Here is a 22,889-nt window from a genome sequence, read left to right on the forward strand (position 1 = left end):
CGGCGCGTGGTTCACTCGGGCCACGTGCACCATCAGGCTCCGTCCACAGCTGGAGCGGCTGTCGAGTGGCTGCGGCGCTGGCAGGGGAACGATGGGTCAGGCTCAGCCTGCAGCGGCGTGCACGGTGGCCACGTCGCCAGATCGCGCTCGCAGCTCGTCCGCCAGGCCGGCAACGCGTCACCCCCCTTGGCACCAGGCACAGTTGACCCTTGCAGACTGAGGAGCGGCTGGGAGAGACGGCGGCTGTCGTCTTCCCCCCTCTTCCCGAGAGTCCTCCGGCAGTTGCCTGTACGTCTCGTACGCTGCTCAGTGGACACGCTCCAGATCAGGTGACCTCGTTCCGCGTCGGTCTTTGATCCGACCCTCGACTGAGGCTTGGCGAGGTACTGGGCACACTCACGAGCAGTGCTTGCCTCAGGTCTCCCCTCGGAGAGGTTGACTTTGATCGGAGCACAATAGCAACGATCTCGACGCTATGGTTGTGTGAAGGCTGTATAAAGCAAACTCGCCACCGGGGGGCAGTCTCGTTCACAGTACTCTCCCCCACGCATTGTATCGCGATGCCGAGAGTGCAAGCCTTAGCTTTGCAGTGGCTCCCCCAATGACACGTGTAGTGACATAGCGCCAACTGCTATCCAGCAGCAGCAATTGCAGGTGGGCACTTAGCGTACACGCCGTTGAGCATATACATGGTGTGTGTGCTGGCAGGGCGGAGGAAATTGGGCAAGGGTCACGGAAGACCTCATCGGGAAGCCCCTGGAACCCGCTAGTGGGTTCGAGAAGGGAGGCGGGGCTAGGGCGGAGCCAGTCCGCGCCGAGTAGAATAAAAGCAGCGGTGGTTGAAAAATTGTTTCAGTGCTGGCAGGCCATGTGGCCAGATGACGAACGTGTCATCAACGTATCTCTTCCACACGGAAGGATGTAGGGTGGATGTCTAAATGAAAACATTCGCTACCACTGGCGATAAGGTAAGGGTAGCACAAAGCACGGAGAGGAACAATGACAGAACCACAGGTAGCAAGGGGCCTGCACTGGACAACGAGAGCCACACAAGGGGTGGTTAATCATTAGCAGAGGTTAATCATCCCTTGCCCCGCTGTCCATGTAAGGGCTGGGGCTCTGTGGGCCAGTGGTGAGACCCTGGGACTCCCGGCCTGACGTCCTTGTAAGGGCCGGGTCCGAGGAAGCCAGTGGTCCGGACCCGTACCTTGGCTGGGTCGAGTCAGATAGCCTCCCCTAGGTCACTCGTAGCCAGAGGATCTGAGAGCATAGCCGGTGTTAGGCACGTTAGCCCGGAGGCTGTGTTCCTAGGCTGTATTAGGGAAGGGCTATTGCCTGAGTGAAGGCAGGAACTGTTGCCTGAGTGAAGGCTGTGGACTGCTGCTGTTGTGCGTTTTAAATAAACGCGTTGCCTCTACAAGTGGTCTCCAAGAACTCACTACACAAGCAGAGTCATAACTTGCTGTGGTGCTTCCATTTTGCACTGCTGTTTGGCTGTTATCTCCGATTCTCTGAGTTGCATTGCCCTGTTAGGTGCCTCTGCATTAACCGGCTGTGGTCTCACTAACTATGCCACCTCTGCTCCCCTCGCCTCGATGTATCTGTATTAAGAGAGTTCACCGACGATTGCCGATCAATGGGATAGGCTCCGCCGCTTGGACCATCACCCAATCAGAGGGACGAGCCGGAGTTAGGGGCGGAGCTTAAAGGCTCTGGGGAAGTAACCATCTAGAAGGATCGTGAGGGGGCGTGGCGGTAGGCGGGGCTTGATGACGTAGGCCAGGGGTATATAAGGGGAAGCGGAAGAAAGCTCGGGAGCCGTGTGCGGAGTCCGAGAGCGGGACCACGTCGCGTGCCTCCGGAACGCCAGCGGCCACGTGGCGGGCCGGAGGCTTCCTCCCAGCGAGCCGCCTGTCAGCGGCACGCGGGAGAGGCTGTGAGAGAGCCGGCGCGAGCGAACACCGAACCATGCGGGAACGAGGGTGCAGCCGTGTCGGAGAGAGAGAGAGAGCGGAGCTGTCCAGCTGTGGAAGAGTAATAAACAAAAAAGAAGACACGAGTCCAGATCGTCGTTGCAGTGGTTTATTTCATATCAATGGTTCTGGCTGTGTGATGGGCTGTGTGTCTCACTGGCGCGACCACCGCTAGCAGTGGTTCTCTTGCGTGGACGCGCTTGCCTCTCACAACGCAGTTGGCAGCGCCGCAGCTTGTGTTACACATAGACATGTCATTAACTTACTAATCCCCCTAGTCTCCCTGCCTAATCTCTCCCAACAACAAAGTGATAATCTCCCATTAACACTGCTGTTGTGCGCATATGCGGGGATGATACTCTTATGCAGCGACGGAAACTCATTTCATGCTAATCTCTCTCCCCCATTAACACAACTGACGTGCTTGCGTCCGGGGACAAAATTCCTTTCCAGTTCTGACCCCGCCTGCTTGCCCAACGCCACGTAAATAACCTCTTGTTGTAACAGCTCTCTCACTGGTTCAGCAGTTCCACTGCTGGATTGTTTTTTACACCTGAGGACGACCGCTTGTGTTGCGATCAAAAAGTCGTGAAATATTATTTTTTGTTTATTTTATTTTTCTACCTACGTGACTTTACGGAAAGAACCAAAGAGTATGGATTCCTGCAGTGATGAAATCTTCAAATAAAGATCATACACATACATTTTCACTTCATATTTTACGCACGTTTAATCACACATACGATTGATCACATTACACTGACACTCAATGAACATCAATTAACGTGAATTATACGTATCATTATTTTAATATTTTTTTCACATTTGCATAATTGAATGAATTATCATAATTTAACTAATTTGCATTATTGTTTACAAAAAAAAATCATTTAACATTAAAACAAATTCACAGCACAAAATATACAACAGTGCAAATACAAGGAAGGTAAACAAATCACCCAGACGCATCTATATATATAAAATCGTTCATGTCTGTCTGTGTGTGTGTGGACTTTGGCCCATACGCACTTTCATTGGACGGCGGTTGCCCCTGGCAACGGCTAGCCACGCCTTCGCCGCTTTCATTGGACCTGGCAACGGCTAGCCACGCCTTCGCCAAGGGCTGCAGTTTCATTGGACGGCGGTTGCCCCTGCCAACGGCTAGCCACGCCTTCGCCACTTTCATAAGCTCCGTATTTAATTAAATAATACCCATTACACAGTATTGTTGGAGCGCTAGGGGGGGGGGAAGGAACGCCACCCGTACCCTGCCTCTTCCAAGCCGACAATTTTAGGCGAGGCCGCAGGCTTTGCACGCTACTAGGCCTCGACACCCACCACGCCACTCTGAGGTAAATTTATCAAAGTTTTTCCTACTCTTCACTACACCCCCACCACAATGTGTGCTATTAATATTACTTTTAAACCCAACGCGCCAACAATCGATTACTTTAATGTTCACTGTACAAATACTCATTAAGCTGGGTGAGCGTACTGCCAGTCTATCATGTACACTGTAGCCTGCTTATTAAGCTCGGTGAGCGTACTGCCACTCTATCATGTACACTCTAGCCTGCTTATGAAGCTGAGTGCGTGTACTGGCAGTCTATAATGTGGACTCTTGCCTGGTTATTATAATCCATTCTTTATATGTTCTTTGTACAAACAGTCATTAAGCTGCTTGAGCGACTCCAGTTCGATTCCAACTCACGCCCACCACCGCTGACGATTATTTGAAACGGACCTGGCCCTCCCCTAGGTCCACTCAGCCTCAAACGCGTAACTGCTGTCGTGTGTGAACATCGTCACTGGGGAGACAAAGGCGGCCGGGCATCGTGGATCCAAGTCCGGGTCATGTGTATGTGTGTTTGTGTTTATGTGTATGTCTGTGTGTCTCTATGTATGTGTGTATGTATGTATGTGTTTGTGTGTATGTGTGTGTGTATGTATGTGGGTTTTTTTGTATGTCTTTATGTGTATGTCTGCGTGTCTCTATGTATGTGTGTATGTACGTGTGTGCATGTGTTTGTGTGTATGTATGTGTGTGTCTATGTATGTGTGTGTATGTATGTGTGTTATGTGTCTGTCTGTGTGTCTGCATGTATGTGTGTGTGTATTGTGTATGTGTTTGTGTGCATGTATGTGTGTGTTTGTGTGTATGTGTATGTCTGTGTGTATGTATGTGTGTGTATGTGTGTGTATGTGTTTGTGTGTATGTGTGTGTGTGTTTACGCTCGCATTACACAAATGTGTTGCTGGCCTAAGGCGTTCCTCGCACAGCATTGCCGCTTTATTATTTCAGTCGCTTACTGCCTTACGCACCCTGAAAGTCGTGTGTGTCTGCAGCAAGCGCGTGTATGTGTACCTATGGACGCGCGCGCGTGTGTTGTGTAGGGGGAACGGTAGTGTAGTGCTTAGCGTGCTGTCTGTGTCTGTGTGTGTGTCTGTGTGTGTGTCTGTGTGTGGTGTGTGGGGAGCGGTAGTGTAGTGCTTAGCGTGCTGTCTGTGTGTCTGTGTGTGTGTGTGTCTGTCTGTGTCTGTCTGTGTGTGTCTGTGTGTGTGTCTGTGTGTGTGTCTGTGCGTGTGTGGTGTGTGAGGAGCGGTGGGTGTAGTGCTTAACGCTACGCTGCGCTACCAACCCGGCGAACCCAGTTCCATTCCCGCTCACGGCCACCACCGGTCACGATTATTTAAACCTCCCCTAGGTCGACTCAGCCTCAAACGAGTAACTGGTGTGGCGTATAACATCGGCACTTGGGAGACAAAGGCGGCCGGGCGTGGTGGATCCAAGTCCCGGGCGAAGCCGGGTCATGTGTATGTGTTTATGTGTATGTCTGTGTGTCTGTATGCATGTGTGTGTATGTGTTTGTGTGTATGTCTGTGTGTGTATGTATGTGGGTTTTTTTGTATGTGTTTATGTCTGTGTGTCTGTATGTGTGTATTACGTGTGTGTATGTGTTTGTGTGTATGTATGTGTGTGTGTATGTATGTGTGTGTATGTGTTTCTGTGTATGTATGTGTGTGTATGTATGTGTGTTATGTGTGTCTCTGTGTGTCTGCATGTATGTCTGTGTGTATTGTGTATGTGTTTGTGTGTATGTATGTGTGTGTTTGTGTGTATGTGTATGTCTGTGTGTATGTATGTGTGTGTATGTGTGTGTATGTGTGTGTATGTATGTGTTTGTATGTGTTTGTGTGTTTACGCTCGCATTACACAAATGTGTTGCAGGTCTAAGGCGTTCCTCGCGCAGCATTGCCGCTTTATTATTGCAGTCGTTTACTGCCGTGCGCACCCTGAAAGTCGTGTGTGTCTGCAGCAAGCGCGTGTATGTGTTCCTATGGACGCGCGCGCGTGTGTTATGTAGGGGGAACGGTAGTGTAGTGCTTAGCGTGCTGTCTGTGTCTGTGTGTGTGTGTCTGTGTGTGTGTCTGTGTGTGTGCGTGTGTGGTGTGTGGGGAGCGATAGTGTAGTGCTTAGCGTGCTGTCTGTGTGTCTGTGTGTGTGTCTGTCTGTGTCTGTCTGCGTGTGTCTGCGTGTGTCTGCGTGTGTCTGCGTGTGTCTGTGTGTGTGTCTGTGTGTGTGTCTGTGCGTGTGTGGTGCGTGAGGAGCGGTGGGTGTAGTGCTTAACGCTACGCTGCGCTACCAACCCGGCGAACCGAGTTCGATTCCCGCTCACGGCCACCACCGGTGACGATTATTTGAACCTCCCCTAGGTCGACTCAGCCTCAAACGAGTAACTGGTGTTGCGTATTAACATCGGCACTGGGGAGACAAAGGCGGCCGGGCGTGGTGGATGCAAGTCCCGGGCGAAGCCGGGTCATGTGTATGTGTGTATGTGTTTATGTGTATGTCTGTGTGTCTGTATGCATGTGTGTATGTATGTGTGTGCATGTGTTTGTGTGTATGTATGTGTGTGTGTATGTATGTGGGTTTTTTTGTATGTGTTTATGTGTATGTCTGCGTGCCTGTATGTATGTGTGTATGTACGTCTGTGGATGTGTTTGTGTGTATGTATGTGTGTGTCTATGTATGTGTGTATGTGTTTCTGTGTTTGTATGTGTGTGTATGTATGTGTGTTATGTGTCTGTCTGTGTGTCTGCATGTATGTGTGTGTGTATTGTGTATGTGTTTGTGTGTGTTTGTGTGTTTACGCTCGCATTACACAAATGTGTAATGCGGGTCTAAGGCGTTCCTTACACAGCATTGCCGCTTTATTATTTCAGTCGTTTACTGCCGTACGCACCCTGAAAGTCGTGTGTGTCTGCAGCAAGCGCGTGTATGTGTACCTATGGACGCGCGCGCGTGTGTTGTGTAGGGGGAACGGTAGTGTAGTGCTTAGCGTGCTGCCTGTGTCTGTGTGTGTGTGTCTGTGTGTGTGTGTCTGTGTGTGTGTCTGTGTGTGTGCGTGTGTGCTGTGTGGGGAGCGGTAGTGTAGTGGTTAGCGTGCTGTCTGTGTGTGTGTCTCTGTCTGTGTGTGTCTGCGTGTGTCTGTGTGTGTGTCTGTGTGTGTGTCTGTGCGTGTGTGGTGTGTGAGGAGCGGTGGGTGTAGTGCTTAACGCTACGCTGCGCTACCAACCCGGCGAACCCAGTTCGATTCCCGCTCACGGCCACCACCGGTGACGATTATTTGAACCTCCCCTAGGTCGACTCTGCCTCAAACGAGTAACTGCTGTAGCGTATTAACATCGCCACTGGGGAGACAAAGGCGGCCGGCCGTGGTAGATACAAGTCCCGGGCGAAGCCGGGTAGTACAGCTAGTCTACATATACAAGTTGGTAGTTTAGTGCATGATGTCCAGCAGTGGCTTTACCCTCAAGAGTTTGTGAACACGTTTACACTCACTCTAATGCCCCCTCACAAGCTACGTTTGAAAGTTGGAGTGCCAATCATGTTGATTCGAAATATCGATGGAGAACAAGGTCTCTGCAATAGAACGAGATTTTCAAATCTGCCCATTGACAAGAAATTGCATCGATGCGATGATGGGAAAAGAGTTTTAATTCCTCGCATTACGATTATCAGGTAACGAATCAACTCCTCCGTCCCAACTCCGACGAATCTAGTTAGTCCCCTGTTCAAGTTGCACTTGCAATGATCATCAACAAAGCGCAAGGACAGTCAGTTCATCATTTGGGATTGTATTTGCCACAACCAGTTTTTTTCGCTCATGGACAATCATACGTGGCGTTGTCAAGCGTTACGTCAAGATTAAAATGCCACCGTGTTCACTGAAGACCCATTTTGTGCAGAAGAGGACGGAGTGTATATGAAAAATATTGTGTACAGACAGGTCTTTAGGTAGTGATTATACATTTCGTTTCAGTTTTCGAATGATTACGTCTCATAAAATAATTTCTGCACACTTACACAGGTCAACAACACCCACCGCTTACATATCCACGCATGCACAACCTCACCGCTTGGGTCCGTGTAATGCCCCCCCCCCCCTCCAGTTGGTATATACATAAAGTAGTCCTTTGGTTAAAATGTTATCCCGATCCACAATAAACTATTGTTTACTAAAATAACTGTTATGTCGAATTCACTTATGAGTTGAAATATAAGTCAACATCACTTAGTCTGCAAAAGAGCTCTTTCCATTGGCAAAACAGCAAATGTGATAATGTAAACAAAGCCAGTCGAGGTCTAAACGCTCACAAATGCACGTCGCTGATTGGCTGAGGCCATGGCTCTGCCTACTTAAAGAGCACTCAGATTGACCGAAATTGGCGCCTTGCATGTACAACGTAAACTTACCGTTTATCACAATGTTAACATTAGTCGAAACCATGGGGTCCCATGAGAGGCAAAACGCTAACCAAACAACCGTTTACCGATGTCACTGTTAACCGAGGGACTGCTGTATACAGGCATACCTCATATAGCGCTCAAGATGCGTTCTTGGTCAACAGAGTTGCTCTAAGTGGTATGCATTTCCTGCCAATAGAGGTCAGTTGTCACTGTCGCCATCACAATGACCTGTGTTTGTTTATGGGCTCTATGTCAACATTCTTTCCATTAACCCCAAAACAACTCAGCATCGTTGTGTTGGCTTTGGAATCTACGTTGTTGGGCCTTGCGGAAAAACATATACTGAGGTATGTGGATTATAAAGATTTTTTCCAGAGTAACACTCAATCATTACGATTTTAAATATATACTCGTACATGGCCTCTAATTGCAATATTAATAGAAGAGATCAATAATTCGCCGTGTAATACATATCATCTTCGAATCAAATTCAATATATACTGTATAAGAAGTGCATTATGCCTTGCAAAAATAGAATACAGGTGCATTGATTTAGCATGTAGTATATACAGCAAACCCTTGCCCATCGCCGGTGTTACGTTTTTGGTATAAAGCTGCAATCGGAAAATTCGCCTTCCCCAAACTCGAAGACAAATGGGGATAATGGGGTTTGGTTCACGGTTTCTAACGCGCGATAGAAGACAAAATGGCGGGCGATAGAAGAAAAAATGGCGGGCGGCTGAACCTCACTGCCTGCTCACTCGAGGCTGGAAAGACCGCGGGACCCCCAATGGGCCGCTTGAGAGAAGAGACGGGAGGTAGAGGCAAGATGGAGACAGGACGTAGATAATATGGAGACGAAACGGAGATATGATGGAGACAAGACAGAAAGATGGAGATATGACAGATAAGATGGAGACAAGGCAGAGAAAATATGGAGATAACACAGAGAAAAAATGAAGACGGAGATAAGATGGCTCCGGCATGTGTTCTTCCGCAGCAACAGCATCATCGCGAGCAGTATAGTTACGGCGCGTACAGAAATCTCGTGATCAACCGCGAATGGTCCAGCCACAGGGGCACGATCGGCGAACTCTGTAGCTCAATAAACTTGGGACAAAACTGCTAAACCGTGATAGCTAAACCCACTAGAGGGAAGAGTTTGCTGTACTCTAATGTAAAAATCAACTTTTTTTAACAGGAAAAAATTCAAGGAATCCACTTGTCAATGTTGCAGAGCAGTGCGACCCCAGTGTGTGAAACAAATGGTTGTGCAAGGGACTGGACTGTCGTGAGAATCGTTCGCGTTCCCTTGAAAGCCTCCGCACATCTGGGCTCGCAATGCCTCGCACGATTCACCTTGAGACGTCGCACGACAGCCAAGCAGACGTTTTAATTATCGGACAAATTAAGTATGATGGGACAAATTAACATGATGAGTACTCTTTGGTTCTTTCGGTAAAGTCACGTAGGTATAAAATAAAATAAATTAAATCACGTTTTGTCGTGTTGCGCCCGAAACGTCGTGATTTAATTTATTTTATTTTATACCTACGTAACTTTACCGAAAGAACCAAAGACTATGTATGGATCCCTGCAGTCACGAAAACTTCAAATCATGATTTTACATGATGGGTTTTGTTTTCTGCAGTCATTGGTGACCGGGCTGAGACCATCAAACTCACTGCATTTGAAATCCCAGTTTAATCACAACCATGTGTCTATCTAAGTCTATGGGTTTCTATAAAGTATACTGGTCTATATTTTAATGTATGGGTCATTATATTAGCCATTGGCTTTCTGTGTCAGTGGTTGGGTCTCTGTGTGAATGTGTGTCTCTGTGTCCATTAGTAGATCTTAATGTGAGCCTTTGGGTCTTTTTGGTAATATATCTCTACGTGAATCTATAGTTTCTATGTGAATCTATGGTGTCCATGTCAATATATGGGTCTCTTTGTGAATCTGTGGGTATCTGTGTGACTGCACGTCGCTACGTTGCCAGCATCTTGATCATTGGCTCTATGAGGGTTAGTTTCTAGCGATGATGAGTTGATTGGTTGCTGAATTTGTTAAGGTTGCTTGGGACTGGTTGGCTTGACTTCTGGCTTCTCTAAGTTGAGGTCTCACTTTCTCCTTCTTCATCGTTTGCCTCATCTCCTTGCTCTGCCGGTGCAACTTGACCTGTTTAATAAAGAGAGGTAAGTGATGAGTGCGTGATGAGGCTAAGTGAACAGTGTAGAATTGTGCAACACTTGCATAGATAACGAATGCAGGTACGTGCATAACAATAACAGCCGTTCACAACGTGGCAGTGACGTCACAACCGTGCTTGTGCCATGCTAGGTGCACTTTGAGGTTCCGTGATTTGTCAAAGGTTCGCTGGCAGGAGGTTCACGGAACAGACCCAGGTCTCGTGGGATGACTGAAATGGCTGACAGATGCGCCACTTGTGCCCCCTACTGACAACTTTCTGCGCTTTAGCCGCCTCCTCTGCCCTCGTTGTTGTTGGAGGGCGACTGCCTCCAGCTTCTCAGCAGCGTCCTTCACGAACCTCCTGCACAGAGGCCGATCTTGACACCGCTGGTACCAGTCATAGGCAAGGCCAATCAGCACACACGCACGTGCCCAGTGTGCCACTGAAATACCGCGCTAATTCTGTGGTGGGTTTCCCCAGTCGTTATACATTTTCTAAAACAAAGAAAGTTTTATGAAGACCAAACCAAGCATATTACTGTTTATGTAGTGCCATAGATGGGCCACACTTACCAGCAGTGGTGGACAGGGCCCATCTGCAGGTACCTCGGACCCACAGGGGAGGGGCCACTGTGCCAGCCCAAGAGGGGAGGGGCTGCGGGGGGCTCTAGGATCCTAGACAGCTAAGCCCTCGGCGCCAGGCTCTAGGATCCCAGACAACCCAGACAGCTGAGCCCCTTGGTGCCACCAACAGGGGGCTGTGTGTGCTCTGGGGTATCTGGGAGCACACACAACCCCACCCCTCGATGGGCAAGAGGGATAAAAGGGCCATTCCCTGGCCGATCGGGGCCAGTCGCAGCTCAAGACCCAAGACCGGCCAGCTTAGGACCCTGGACCCCCTCGTCCCGCTTGTTCTTGTCAGGGCCGGGACGCTGTGCGGGCCAGTGGTGGGACTCTGGGACTCCCTGCTCTACGTCCTTGTAAGGGCGAGTTCCGAGGAAGCCAGAGTCTAGATCCGCACCTTGGCTGGGTCGGGTCAGGTAGCCTCCCCTGGGGTAATTGTAGCCGGAGGACCCGAGAGCGTAGCTAGAGTAGGCTGTGTCCCTAGGCTGTGTCCCTAGGCTGTGTCCCTAGGCTGTAACAGAGTATCATGACTGTTGGAGTGTTGTATTGTAACAAAGAAGTTACCTCTACAAGCGTCTCCGGAACCCATTACACTTGTAATGCTATTGCTTTAACACATCATAACATAATTATTGATTATTCATCAAAACATAAAAAAACTATTATTGACTCGAGCTGCGAGCCCGAATTTAAGCAACTTGTTGAGCACTCTCCTTCTCTTCTCAGACAGTCTGGACCATCCTACTCGCATTCACAACCTCAAAGCAGTGCCGGATTATCCTCGTAGCAAAAGTAGAATATGCTACTTATCAGTGTCTTATTATCCTAGCAGCAAAAGTAGCTACATATGTAGCTACGGGCCCTGCACTTTCAAGGGCCCGCGCTAAATGCTTTCAAGCTATCAATTCCGGTTCAGTGATTCTGCACTTGCTCTATCACTATAGTACTATACCACCTTCTACTTTTATGAACGACTGTGTGTTTAAGGTTATCGATTTGTCATTATCTGGCTGTATAGCCAATGAAAAAATACAATTACTTTACTGTGCAAGTAAAAAATGTATGTTTTAATATGTACGTGCTTTTTTTTTACAAAAAATTAAGGGCCCCTTTATAACATTATTTGCTATAGGCTCCACACGTTAACCTCACGGGGCATTGCGGTTCAACTGCACGTCGCTATGTTGTCGGTGTCTTGATCATTGGCTCTGAGGGTTAGTTTCTAGCGGTGATGAGTTGATTAGTACAACTTGCTGTATAAGTTAAGGTGGCTTGGGACTGATTGGCTGGACTTCTGGGTTCTCTAAGTTGAGGTCTCACGTTCTCCTTCTTCATCGTTGGCCTCATCTCCTTGCTCTGCCGGTGCAACTTGACCTGTTTAATAAAGAGAGGTAAGTGATGAGTGCGTGATGAGGCGAAGTGAGCAGTGTAGGATTGTGCAATACGTGCATAGATAACGAATACAGGTACGTGTATAACAGCCGTTCACAACGTGGCAGTGACGTCACAACCGCGCTTGTGCCATGATCAGTGCACTTTGAGGTTCCGTGATTTGTCAAAGGTTCACTGGCAGGAGGTTCACGGAACAGACCCAGGTCTCATTGGATGACTGAGATGGCTGGCACTGTCTCCAAGTTGTCTACCCTATCCTGGCCACGCGATTCCTAGCGTCCTGCACGTGCCCCTGGATGCATCGTAACGGGGGGGGGGGGGGGGGGGGGCTTCATTCCAACCTCAAGCACCCGACTCGTGAATCCAAGTCACTTCCCGTGCCATGACAAACTTGCGTAACGAACATAACTGTCCCCCATGATATAGCCTTGACCAGTCAGTCGAAGCAAGTGCTGCTAGCGAGTAACACCTCGAGAGGGTGATGTGGCCAGCACCACGCCCGGCCGCCTTTGTTCCTAGCGCAGGGCGCGCACACAAACACGCACACAGGAAGAATGACCCTGACGAGTGGCTCCTGCCTCCAGCCTCTGTCGCTCTCACCTGATCTTCCTTCTGTATCATCTTCAACTCGGTTCATTGGCTGCATTTCTTGAGGCCCTGTTGAGAGAGAAGTGGAAACGCGTCGATCACACATCCCCACCCTCGCCCACCTGCAGCCTGTGTCACTGGCACGGCTGGGAGTCTAACCCACGCATCACACCTGCTTGGCACCCGCATGGAACCACTGACCATAGCAATCACTGACCCGGATTTGACAGAAATAATTTGTTTAACCACGTGAGAGCCCACTGAGATAATTTCCTCTTGTGATGTATGTGTTTTATTTAACCACATGAGAGTCCATTGAGTTCACCATCTCCTATGACTGACGCCATCTCACATCACCACCCCCACTCATATGGAGCCCCTGTCACTGACAGCAGCCACGGCTGGGAGTCTAACTCAGGGGTCCCAAGCTGCCAGGAGCTCACGCAGGCTCCACTAAGCACAGCTCTTAGTCACGGGCAGGCAGGGAGCTGGAGTCAAACTCAGGCCCTTCGAGAGAGCCGGCTCAGGGTCTCTGGCGTGGCCATAGTGAGCCGTGTTCTATCACTCACTGTGAGGTTCTGGTGCAAGTGCAGTCGATACTCACCGGTCTGCTGGTTCTCTTGTCTGACTTGGTCTCGTCCTCCTCCTCTTGCAGTACCAAACAACTCCAACCAGAAGAGCAATAACCAGAATGACTCCAAGGACGATGCCAGCTACAGGTGATGGAGCTGGAGCTGGGGTTGAGGTTGGTGTGGGTGTTGTGTCTGTCAGTTCTATTAAACACAAACACAGACGACACAGCAACACGTGAACACCCAAGAGATGCACACAGTCAACGTCTTCTTCCTCTTCCTGCCATGTCCCCCTCCTCTCGTGCGGTCTCTGCCCTGCAGCTCCTCCTGCTCTGCTCGTTGCTGCCTTGGGCCACCTCCGCGTCTACTCCCAGTCCCTCGAATCCGCCGCGTTCGCCACTTCTACTCCCCTCACTCTCGGCCTGCCCCTCTGTCTCCACCCTGGTGCCTCCACGTTCATCGCCCTCGCGGTTGCCCCCTCCTCTACTAAGGCAGCCCCAGCCGTGTGAGGCGACTCCCTCTCTCCGCTCGAGTGAGATGAGCACCGCCACTCCCGCCTCCGTCCCCAGCTCTTCAGTTCTGACCGATCCAGTCCTGTGATCGCTGAGATCCATTGCACCATCCTCGTTTCTGTGCTACTCAACGTCTGCTCCTCCTGGTTGTCAGGAGGAGCAGACGCGCTGTGAATTTATCGAACGCGCGTTCTGGGTCTACGCGGTGCAAAACTTAATGAGGCCTGTTTTCCGGAACACCGGCGGGGTGATGTATCGGCTGGATGCTGCTAAGAATCTCATCTCCGTGTCGAAAAGTAGTGCCGTGAGGGTGCTGCATCCATTGAAAGGTGTGAATTAATCTACTGTAATAACGATTTAATTAGCACGCATGTTTTAGTGTGCGTGTTTTTGAGAGTCTTGTGTGTGACAAAGTAACACACTCGACATGCACAGCGATGCAATGGGAATGTTCACAGTGCCACAAGCATCTCGCCATCCAGTCTTTGAGAACTTTAGATGGCCGCCTAGATGGCGAATCGGCGACAGTCAGGGGCGAGCGTCGGGCTGGGAAATAATTGTCAGGGGAAAGCATTGGATGCGAGTTTTGCGATGCGGGGATGAGACGGGGGTTTCATGTTAAGGAGTGTACACACGCAAGAAATGGAGAGTGACTTAGCATCCTTTAGTACAAATACAAGCACAGAAATCTTGTAGAATTAGTAACATAGAGGGAGGGGTGATCATTTCGGGCCCACAATGTCTATAATTATAATTATCTGTCGAACGCGGTTCTGCCTAACAAGTAATTTTCTAGGAACGTAACCCCAGCGTCCGGCGAGGCCTGCCTGTGAATGTTAAATAGTGACGGTGCTATAACCCAGCCTAGATGAAGGCCATTGTTCATGATTCTCTTGCGGCTGTGTTCACCAGCGAGGTGTTCACCCTCAACGCACGGTTCGCCGAGCATCGTGATCATTAGGTGAACGGTAGAAAAGCATTTGATGAGTTTTTGGGCCAACTTCGTCAGCAGGCAATGACGCCAAATGGAGTCATGGACAGCCAGCAGGAGAGGTCAATCATCGCTGTGCCGGTTTCCTGTTGATGCCGTAAATCGCCTTGCAGCTCCCACATCGGCACTTGAAATGAATTCGAATCATAAACTTATTCCCTGAGTAGAGCCCCTTGAGCTAAAAAGCTCTTTTTCTGACATCAAAACATTCCACATCCCACAAGTGGACAACAATCTCATGGGACACAGAGAGAGACAGGAACTCAAGCTGTCATTTGCTCATGTAGACAACTCAACAAAGAGTCGAGTTTCTTAAACTACAGGATGTGATATCTGTGAGGAATAACAAAGACCCTTTATGGCTGTGCCACAGAGTGAATTTTAGTGGTAAATGCTAAGGCGGTGGGTGTTAAATAGATCCAGGGAGGACATAATGCAAACCTGGTTCATTGTGAACGTTCAGCTGCAGATGCCCGATGTCTTTCATGGTTGGCTTGTCGTATTGATAAATCGTGACCTCACAGCGATATCGTCCAGTGTCGTGGGTCTGGATGTCGCTGATGGTGATGGAGGCGTCACACGTGGACTCATTACCCACCCACGTCACCTGCAATGGCCTGAGGCTTCTCTTACTGTGTATGATCTTATACACCTGTGGTCGACAAAGGTGAGAACACGTACAGACAAACGTTGCAATTCAAGGGTGGGATTCTCTGTACATATGATGGACATGCTCATTGTGAAAAAACTGTTTAACATCAACGTTTCCTATAACAGTCAAACAAAATAACCCAACATTTTGGGCAATGGCTCTTCTTCAAAGTAGAAAGAGAGATAGAGCATAGAAACGGATACAATTATAGTTGGATATCTTGAGTTAAAGCTTTCGTGACTGCAGAAATTAATATTCTTTGGGTCGCTACACAAGCGATCAAAACGTCGTAAATTTTTGTTATTTTCTTTGAACCTATCTACGTGACTTTACCGAAAGACCCAAAGAATATAGTTGGATATTTCAAGGTAAAATATGGTGTCTGTAAAATGTTGAAGTTTAATGCCCATGGCCCATCAGCAGTGGAGAATGATAAACCTTCTACTACTACATATTAGTGTAATGTGAGGATATATCCGGGTGGTTGATTGATCACACCTCGTTACGATGATTGGCTCTACCGGTCCTGGCCCATAGCCAATGAGGAGAAGTCTAGGGGCGTGGCCCTGACGTAATGGGAAGGTGACATCTGCAAGTAGAGGATTGGATCTGCTGGCTTTAGCCACAGCCAATGGGGGGACGAGTCAGGGGCGTGGTCCTGGGATCGTACGATGGAGTCTGGAATATTCCATGCAGGTTAACCAGGAATGGGGGAAAGGTACCACGTGACCCGGGTATTAAAAGGGGTGGAGACGGACAACACGTGGTCAGATCTGGAACGAAGGGTGAGGCCACGCTGGAGCAGGGTCCAGGCCTGCCACGTGGCAGCGCGAGTCTCTCTCTCCCTCTCACGCTGTCTGTTAGCAGCGTGAAGGAGTAAGACAGGAGTGTTGTGAACGAAAGACAAATAAAGACCCTGATTCCAGAAGTCGCTTCCACGACCTTTATTACATTAGCATGAAAGGTCGTTAATAGTTACGTTTTAGTAATTTTTGCGTGCAGGGTTTAGTCAGAGGGGTGAAATATGGGTGTGCAACTGTAATTGTAACGCACCTTCTCATTGTGTCCGCCTATGGTCCTGAACCACTCCACCAGCGTCCTTGTAATGTTACTGATGGTGCAGGTGTAAGAGCAGGGCAGGAGAACCGTGCTGCCTACTCTGGACTCAACTGGGGTGACAACGGCCAGGTCTGTGGACAAACCCACGATATTCACATTAGCAATGGGATAGAAACTTGGAGGAGGTGTGCTCACAACAGAGAAAGGGCAAACACTTTGCAGGACACTAAACATCCCATTGGATGACTAGCAGAGCAGTGCAATGCTGCATATTAGAGAACGGCCCACGGAAGTGGATATCTTAGAGCTACCTCTGAGGTCCCATTAAGTGGTGCCACGGTGGCGAGATATTAACTACCTCGCCTGGTATACAGGGGGTCGTGGTTTGGATCCCGATCCTGATGCCTGTATATTTAAAGTTTGCATGTTCTCCCCCTGGTCACATGGACTTTTTCTCCGGGACCTCCGGTTTTTCCCTCGATATTTAGAATAAACACGCGTATAGAGTTATTTGGCTGCTATAAATGTCCACGTGATAAGCCACTTTGTTGAGCTACTATCATTTGTGGCCTGGTAACATAAAAAGTAGTTTAGTTTAAGAGACATTGGAGCCACACAGCAGGGAGGATTGTTTTCCCATAGTGCACTGCAAAAGCGAGTAATCTTTGATGCATGAGACCCAAGCCGATATGCAGGAAAACCTGCCCAATTCGGCTTTGTCAAACACGTGTTTCGGCTCTACGGTTTGCCTGAGGTCGGTTTTTCCGGAACACTGGGGTGATGGTCCGGCTCTGCATGGTTTAAAGCTCAGTTTAACATCAAGGCTTTCGCGACCATTATTATCCATAAGAGGTTTATTTTGGGTAAGATCACATAAATATAAATGTGTCGTTAAAACTGCCACCACCCGACACAGCCAATTAGTAAGGGTTGCTAATTCGTTACTACAGTACACCGGTGTGTTGGAGAGTAAATGCACAACATTTACAATTTGAGTATGACGTTGAGCCAGTAATTATAACTAGCATCATCAGGTGACAGCCAGATTTGTGGAGAAATCCTCCTGTTCCGTTCCTAAATAGAGGGATAGATGTGATGTCGTCACTTGTGAGCCCCTGGATGACACATTGATGGTCAGGCCACACGGCAAAGATACACTTAAAGAATTTCTAATTAATCTCAACTCGCAAAACCTGTCCATCCAGTTCACTTTGGAAGTTGACAGAACAGTGTTTACCGAAAGAAAACGCACACTGACGCCTGTCTGAATGCAGTCACACCATCACCCCGCACAGAAATTTGCTCTTATCAAGACGCTCAATTATCAATCTAAGAAAGTGTCAGATGGTGACAGTCTGAGAAGTTAAATTAAACATGTTAAAGAAGTGCTGCAATTGAATGGTTACAGTGATGCACAATAAACAGGGCACTGAATGCCAAAACCAAATCAAATAACACAAGCGTTGAAACTACCCAAGTAATTACAACTTTTAAAATACCGTACATTGCGGGAGTAACTGAACTAGCCAGATCTTTTTGAAAAACAAAACATCCGAGTCAGATCTGGCACAGTACATAAAATACAGAAATTAATATCTGGTACTAAAGATCTATTACCGAAGCTATCAACAGAAGGTGTGTATCAGATTAATTGCTCTTGTGGAAAATGCTATGTTGGTCAGACAGGACGAATGATCAGCATGAGACGAAAATAACAGCAAAGGAATATTAAATACTCCTAAATACAACTGTTGGCAGTGGCATAACACGCGTGCCAACAAGGACACTCAATTGATTTTGATCATGTTGAAGTTCTGTGCAAAACTAGTTACTGCTGGCCAAGACTAATTAGAGAATCTATCGAAATTTAGAGAAATAAAAATAATTTAACCGTTCGGATATTTAAAGACTTAGTGCCGCTCAGAAGCGAATCATCAAATAATACATTAATAATAGGGGTGTTTACCCTTTTTTCTGGCAACAAAACTGACACATTTTTTACAAGGAATCATGTGTGCATTAACCACAATACTTGTGGTCAAAATGCAAACAAAAAACACACTGATAATATATGCATTGTCCTTGAAACTGATTGGTCCACACCAGAGACAGCTTTCGTTTGAGCCTCGTCTCAATTGGTGCTAGACCAGAGGACGCCAAAAAGCGTACAGCACAAAGACAATGCACTAACAAAGTACATAATGAGGACTCGGGGTAAGCATCTACATCATTATACCTCCTTTGCCAGTACCAAAGTTTGCACTTTGACCACAAGTATTGTGGTTAATGTACACATGATTCCTTGTGAAAAAGGTTTACGTTTTGTTGCCAGAAAAAAGGGGAAAAGCCATATTATTATACTTTGGTACTGGCAAATGAGATCTAATGATGTAAATAATACTTAGTACTGCGTGGAAGCGAATCATCAAATAATACATTGTTTAAATGCATGCCTTACAGGACACCATACGTCGATGGTGATTTATTAACTGTGAGCAGACAATAACAGGCACTGCGATTTTCGTGCACACAAACGATAGGATGTACAAGAACAATGTGCATGCACAATGTGCGTTGATTACCACATGAATAACCCAACCGGTGATGGATAGCCATTGTAATTCATATGCATTCATTAATCCCCCCTCTGGCCTTTGTACCATGAGGGGCTCGTAAGAGATGCCATCACATCTACCCTCAGTTTAAGAACGAGACAGGAAGATTTCGACACAAACCTGACTGTCGCCTGATTATGCTAATTGTAATGACTGGCGAAACGTCGTACTTAAATTGTAAATGTTGTAGATTTACTCTCCAACACGCCAGTGCTGTACTAGTAACATATTGGCATGTTCCGTTTACGTGACAAACCTTACGAATAGGCTGTGTTGGGTGGTGGCGTGTTTAACAACACATTTATATTTAATAAAAAACCTCTATTATGGATTAATGCTGCTAAGATTCTCATCCCCACATTGAAAAGTGCTGCATCCATTGGAAGGAATTAATCGACTGTAAGAATTATATATTTACATGTATGTTTTTGTGTGTGGTAGCGTAACACACTCAACATGTACAACACAAATGTTAACATATTGCTGCATGCATCTAGCCATAAATTTGCTGATGACGTCATATAAATGCCTTGATGGTGGATGATTTAACATTCAAGTACCATGGTGTGAGTGCCGTGGTACGGAAAGAGGAATGGAGACGGGGGTTTTGTGTTGAGGCGATAGTGAAAACTAAAGAGTGCACACACACACAAGAAATGGAGAGCGACTCAGCATCCTTTAGTACAAAAACAAGCACCAAAAATATTTAGAATTTGTAAATCAAAGAGGAAGGGGGTGATGATTTTGGACCCAGGAACGCAACCATAGCTTTCCCCTGAGGTCTATTATTTGCCGAACGCTGTTTAGCCCAACGTGCCATTTTCCAGGAACGTAACCCCCACGTGAGACGAGCTCTGCCTGGTTTAACTGTTAAGAGCTTGGAATTAGCCAAATTAAGTGCAATGTCAGATAAACAAACAATGTTATGATGTTTGCCAAGTACTGTTTTTATTTATTCAATAATTTCACCTGAATAAACCGTTGAAAAGGAACATCTGTTTACAAGGGTGCCCAGGGGACCAGGCTAAGATGACAAACTCATGAGACTCTACATCCGGATTGTTTGCTAATTGAACACTGAAAGTGAAGAGTCACAGGCAGGAGTTGAACCCAGATGACCATGGATCTAGGTGCACGGTTCTGTCACATGTACATATTCATATTGAACTGTTTTCACACCGTAAGTAACAAAGCATGGAGGTGCGGGGGAAGGACAACATACCAAACACAAAAGCCAAAACGTGGAGTTGTCGGGTGGCTATTGAGTGGTAGGTCTGGGCTACATGACAGATGAATGGGAGTAGTGAGTGGTAGGACAGACCTATGAAGGATGTGATACAAACCTGTTCGTGGGTGGACAGTCAGCTGTAGATACCCAATGTGGTGTTGCCCAGTTTGGGAAAAAACCGTGACCTCACAGCGATATCGCCCAGAGTCGTGGGTCTGGATGTTGCTGACGGTGATGGAGGCGTCGCACTTGGACACATCACCCACCCAGGTGGCCTGTAAAGGCCATTGTATGTTCTCTCCCTCGGAGAAGTGATAAATCTGTGGTCAATAACGGTGAAAGCAACACAAATATCAAATGTGTTATATTATTTTATTATAAAATTCGTTCAGATGTGTTGTATGTGTTGGGTTATGAAATGTTGATGAAAATAATAAAAAATAATAATTTTCCAAAAAATGCGCAAATCGCATTAATTATGTTAATGTGTGCAGTTAATATGCATAAATTATGATAATGTGAGTAATTATATGCATAAATTATGATAATCACGGAGATAATCGTAGTAATGTATGCGGATGCTTACGACTATGTTAAATGTGTGCAGTTATGATAATTAGGCTTAGTTTCGTTTATCCAGAGTTATATCAATCGGAATAACACGATTATCATTGATTAAACATTTACCGATTATCTTAGTGTGTTTTATGTTATTTTAGGTCTCCAGTTTCAGATCTCATCACAGGATACAGTACTCAAGAATAAGACAGTTTTGCATGGACTTGGAAGGAACACTCGATATGCTTCTGTTTTAACAATTTTATTCTAAACAGCATGTGACATTCTAACATGCAGGTCAAACATGCGTCAATAATTCATGAGCAAGATTATGCAATTAACGAAAATGGATGACTAAAACACTTCTAACAATCGTAACCTCTACCTTTCCACCAGGTATCTCATTAGTTCCCCCATGTATCGATCACAATCGGCGGCTGGCCGAGTTTGAAAACCAGCATGACACACTTCATATGGCGGTAATAAAAGCACTTATTGTATCCCAGAGGCGAAAGTCTATGTCAATAGATTCATCGGCAAGTATAAAATCCTTTTAACGGAATGTTTGATATAATGGTGGGTGAGGGCGTGTGTGGTGGTGTGAGAGCGAATCTGGCTCTGTTTTAATTAATTCTTCGGCGAGACTCTGACAAAGAAACCGGTTTGACAAGATATTCTCTGTGCGCTTCCTTGAGTCTGTGTGTGGAGAGCGATACGACCGATTAGGAGATTCCTCTGTCCGTGCGAGTTGCAGCCGAGACTTTCTCCGCTGCGAGGTGAGCGGCGGCGCTTGGCGGCGCTCGTTCTGAAGGTTTTGACTCTCTTTCTCCACTGCTCGATTGATTTTGCACGACGCTCGCCGTCGTGTTGCGCGATGATTCCGTCCTCGCTGCTGGACGTCTTGTGGTGCTCACTGGGTGTTGGTGTGCATCAAACACACTGCGCATTCGATAGCTCTTGCTCTCTCTTGGTGGCAGCCCCCGGCTTCTCCACTGCTGGACGATTGTTGAGTCGGCACGATGCTCGCCGTCGCTCTGGATGTATAGTCTGTTCTCACTGGCCGTTGGTCGGTGTGCGCCTCAAACACACGGCGCATGCGTTGGCGCTGTCCTCTTCCTCACAGCCGTTTGACCAGGCTTTCTCCACTGCTTCGCGAGCTCTGCTTTGCTCGCTTGGCGATCTCCGCCTTTCCTGCGGGTTGTTTGCTGGTCGTCACTCTGACGAGGAGCGATGCTTCGTTCGTGGCAGGGTGGACGTTGGTGTCTTTGTTGGCTCGGGAGTTGTAGCTGGAGTCTCCGTCAGCTTCACTCGCAGCTCGGCGACTCAGGGTAGCGATTCTTCTCAGGTGGTGCAGACCTCGGCTTGTTGCTGCACGTCGCTACCCCGCGAACCTCGTCATTCTGGATGACGGAAGAGCTTCTTCGTTGTCGGCGTTGAGATGAGATGGGCTGTAGCCCTGGAGATCTCTGGTGGGGGCCAGAGCCCTGAAGATCTCTGGTGGGGCCCGTGGCCCGGACGATCTGTGGTGGAGCCGAAGCCCTGACGATCTGGTGGGGGCTGAAGCCCCGGCGACGAGATGAGGCCCAGAGCCCCTGACGAGATGCTTTGAATGGATTTTGCCTTAGCTTATATTTGGAAAATCCACTAGTTTTTGTTTTTGAGTTGTTCAAAAGGCTGTGTCATAAAACATTCCTGTGGGGGTGAACGCATATGCGTCCGTGTGTGTTTGTCCATGTGTGTTAGTCCGTATGTTTATTAGCTTTGAAGACACAGCTGTGTAATTATTCTGGAAGGAGGGGTGGGGGCCTCGTGACGGCGCCACCTAAGTTATCCATTAACCAGACCGACGATTCGCGTTCGCATCGAGTTATATATATAAAAAAAAAATCTAATCCATGTTTTTGTTTCTGAATAATATTTGTCGCGAAAACCTACGCGTTAAGCGAGCTTAATGATCTCCTCCCTTGCTCTGGGCGTTATCTTTTGTCTCACACAGCTTAAGTTGTTTTGGTTTGGAAGTTGAAATGCGCTTAGTTCCATTATGCCCAAGTTATGCCGAAACCGTGTTCACGATGTTTCATCGTGACCCGATCTCCCATGGAAATGTTATTTGCTCGCGTGTGCAAATCCTGCTGTCCGTGTTGGAACGCCCTGCACGTGTTTTATTTATTAATTTCCTT

At 47.6% G+C, this 22,889-nt stretch overlaps 2 protein-coding genes across 4 annotated transcripts in view; one reads left to right on the top strand and one right to left on the bottom strand.

Annotated features, from left to right (window-relative positions):
• LOC133339382 (cell adhesion molecule DSCAML1-like) overlaps positions 1-22,889 on the top strand; it is a 195,313-nt gene that overhangs the window by 83,255 nt on the left and 89,169 nt on the right. The window lies entirely within an intron of this gene.
• The window catches only part of LOC133339383 (uncharacterized), a 44,660-nt gene continuing 28,725 nt past the window's right edge, over positions 6,955-22,889 (bottom strand). The window contains exons 7-13 of one of the 3 annotated variants that reach the window (XR_009754724.1): positions 20,267-20,471; positions 16,303-16,439; positions 15,039-15,249; positions 13,127-13,295; positions 12,535-12,591; positions 11,863-11,916; positions 6,955-9,906 (exon numbers count right to left, since the gene is read on the bottom strand). Coding sequence is in view for 1 of the 3 variants with exons in the window: in XM_061547524.1 (XP_061403508.1) it covers positions 12,558-12,591; positions 13,127-13,295; positions 15,039-15,249; positions 16,303-16,439; positions 20,267-20,471 (756 nt within the window). In the remaining 2 variants the exon portion in view is untranslated. The other 2 variants (XR_009754723.1, XM_061547524.1) reach the window with 2 other exon arrangements.

This window comes from Lethenteron reissneri, unplaced genomic scaffold (assembly GCF_015708825.2).
Source record: "Lethenteron reissneri isolate LAM-NWPU_2019-01 unplaced genomic scaffold, ASM1570882v1 scaffold_185, whole genome shotgun sequence".
Taxonomy (NCBI): domain Eukaryota; kingdom Metazoa; phylum Chordata; class Hyperoartia; order Petromyzontiformes; family Petromyzontidae; genus Lethenteron; species Lethenteron reissneri.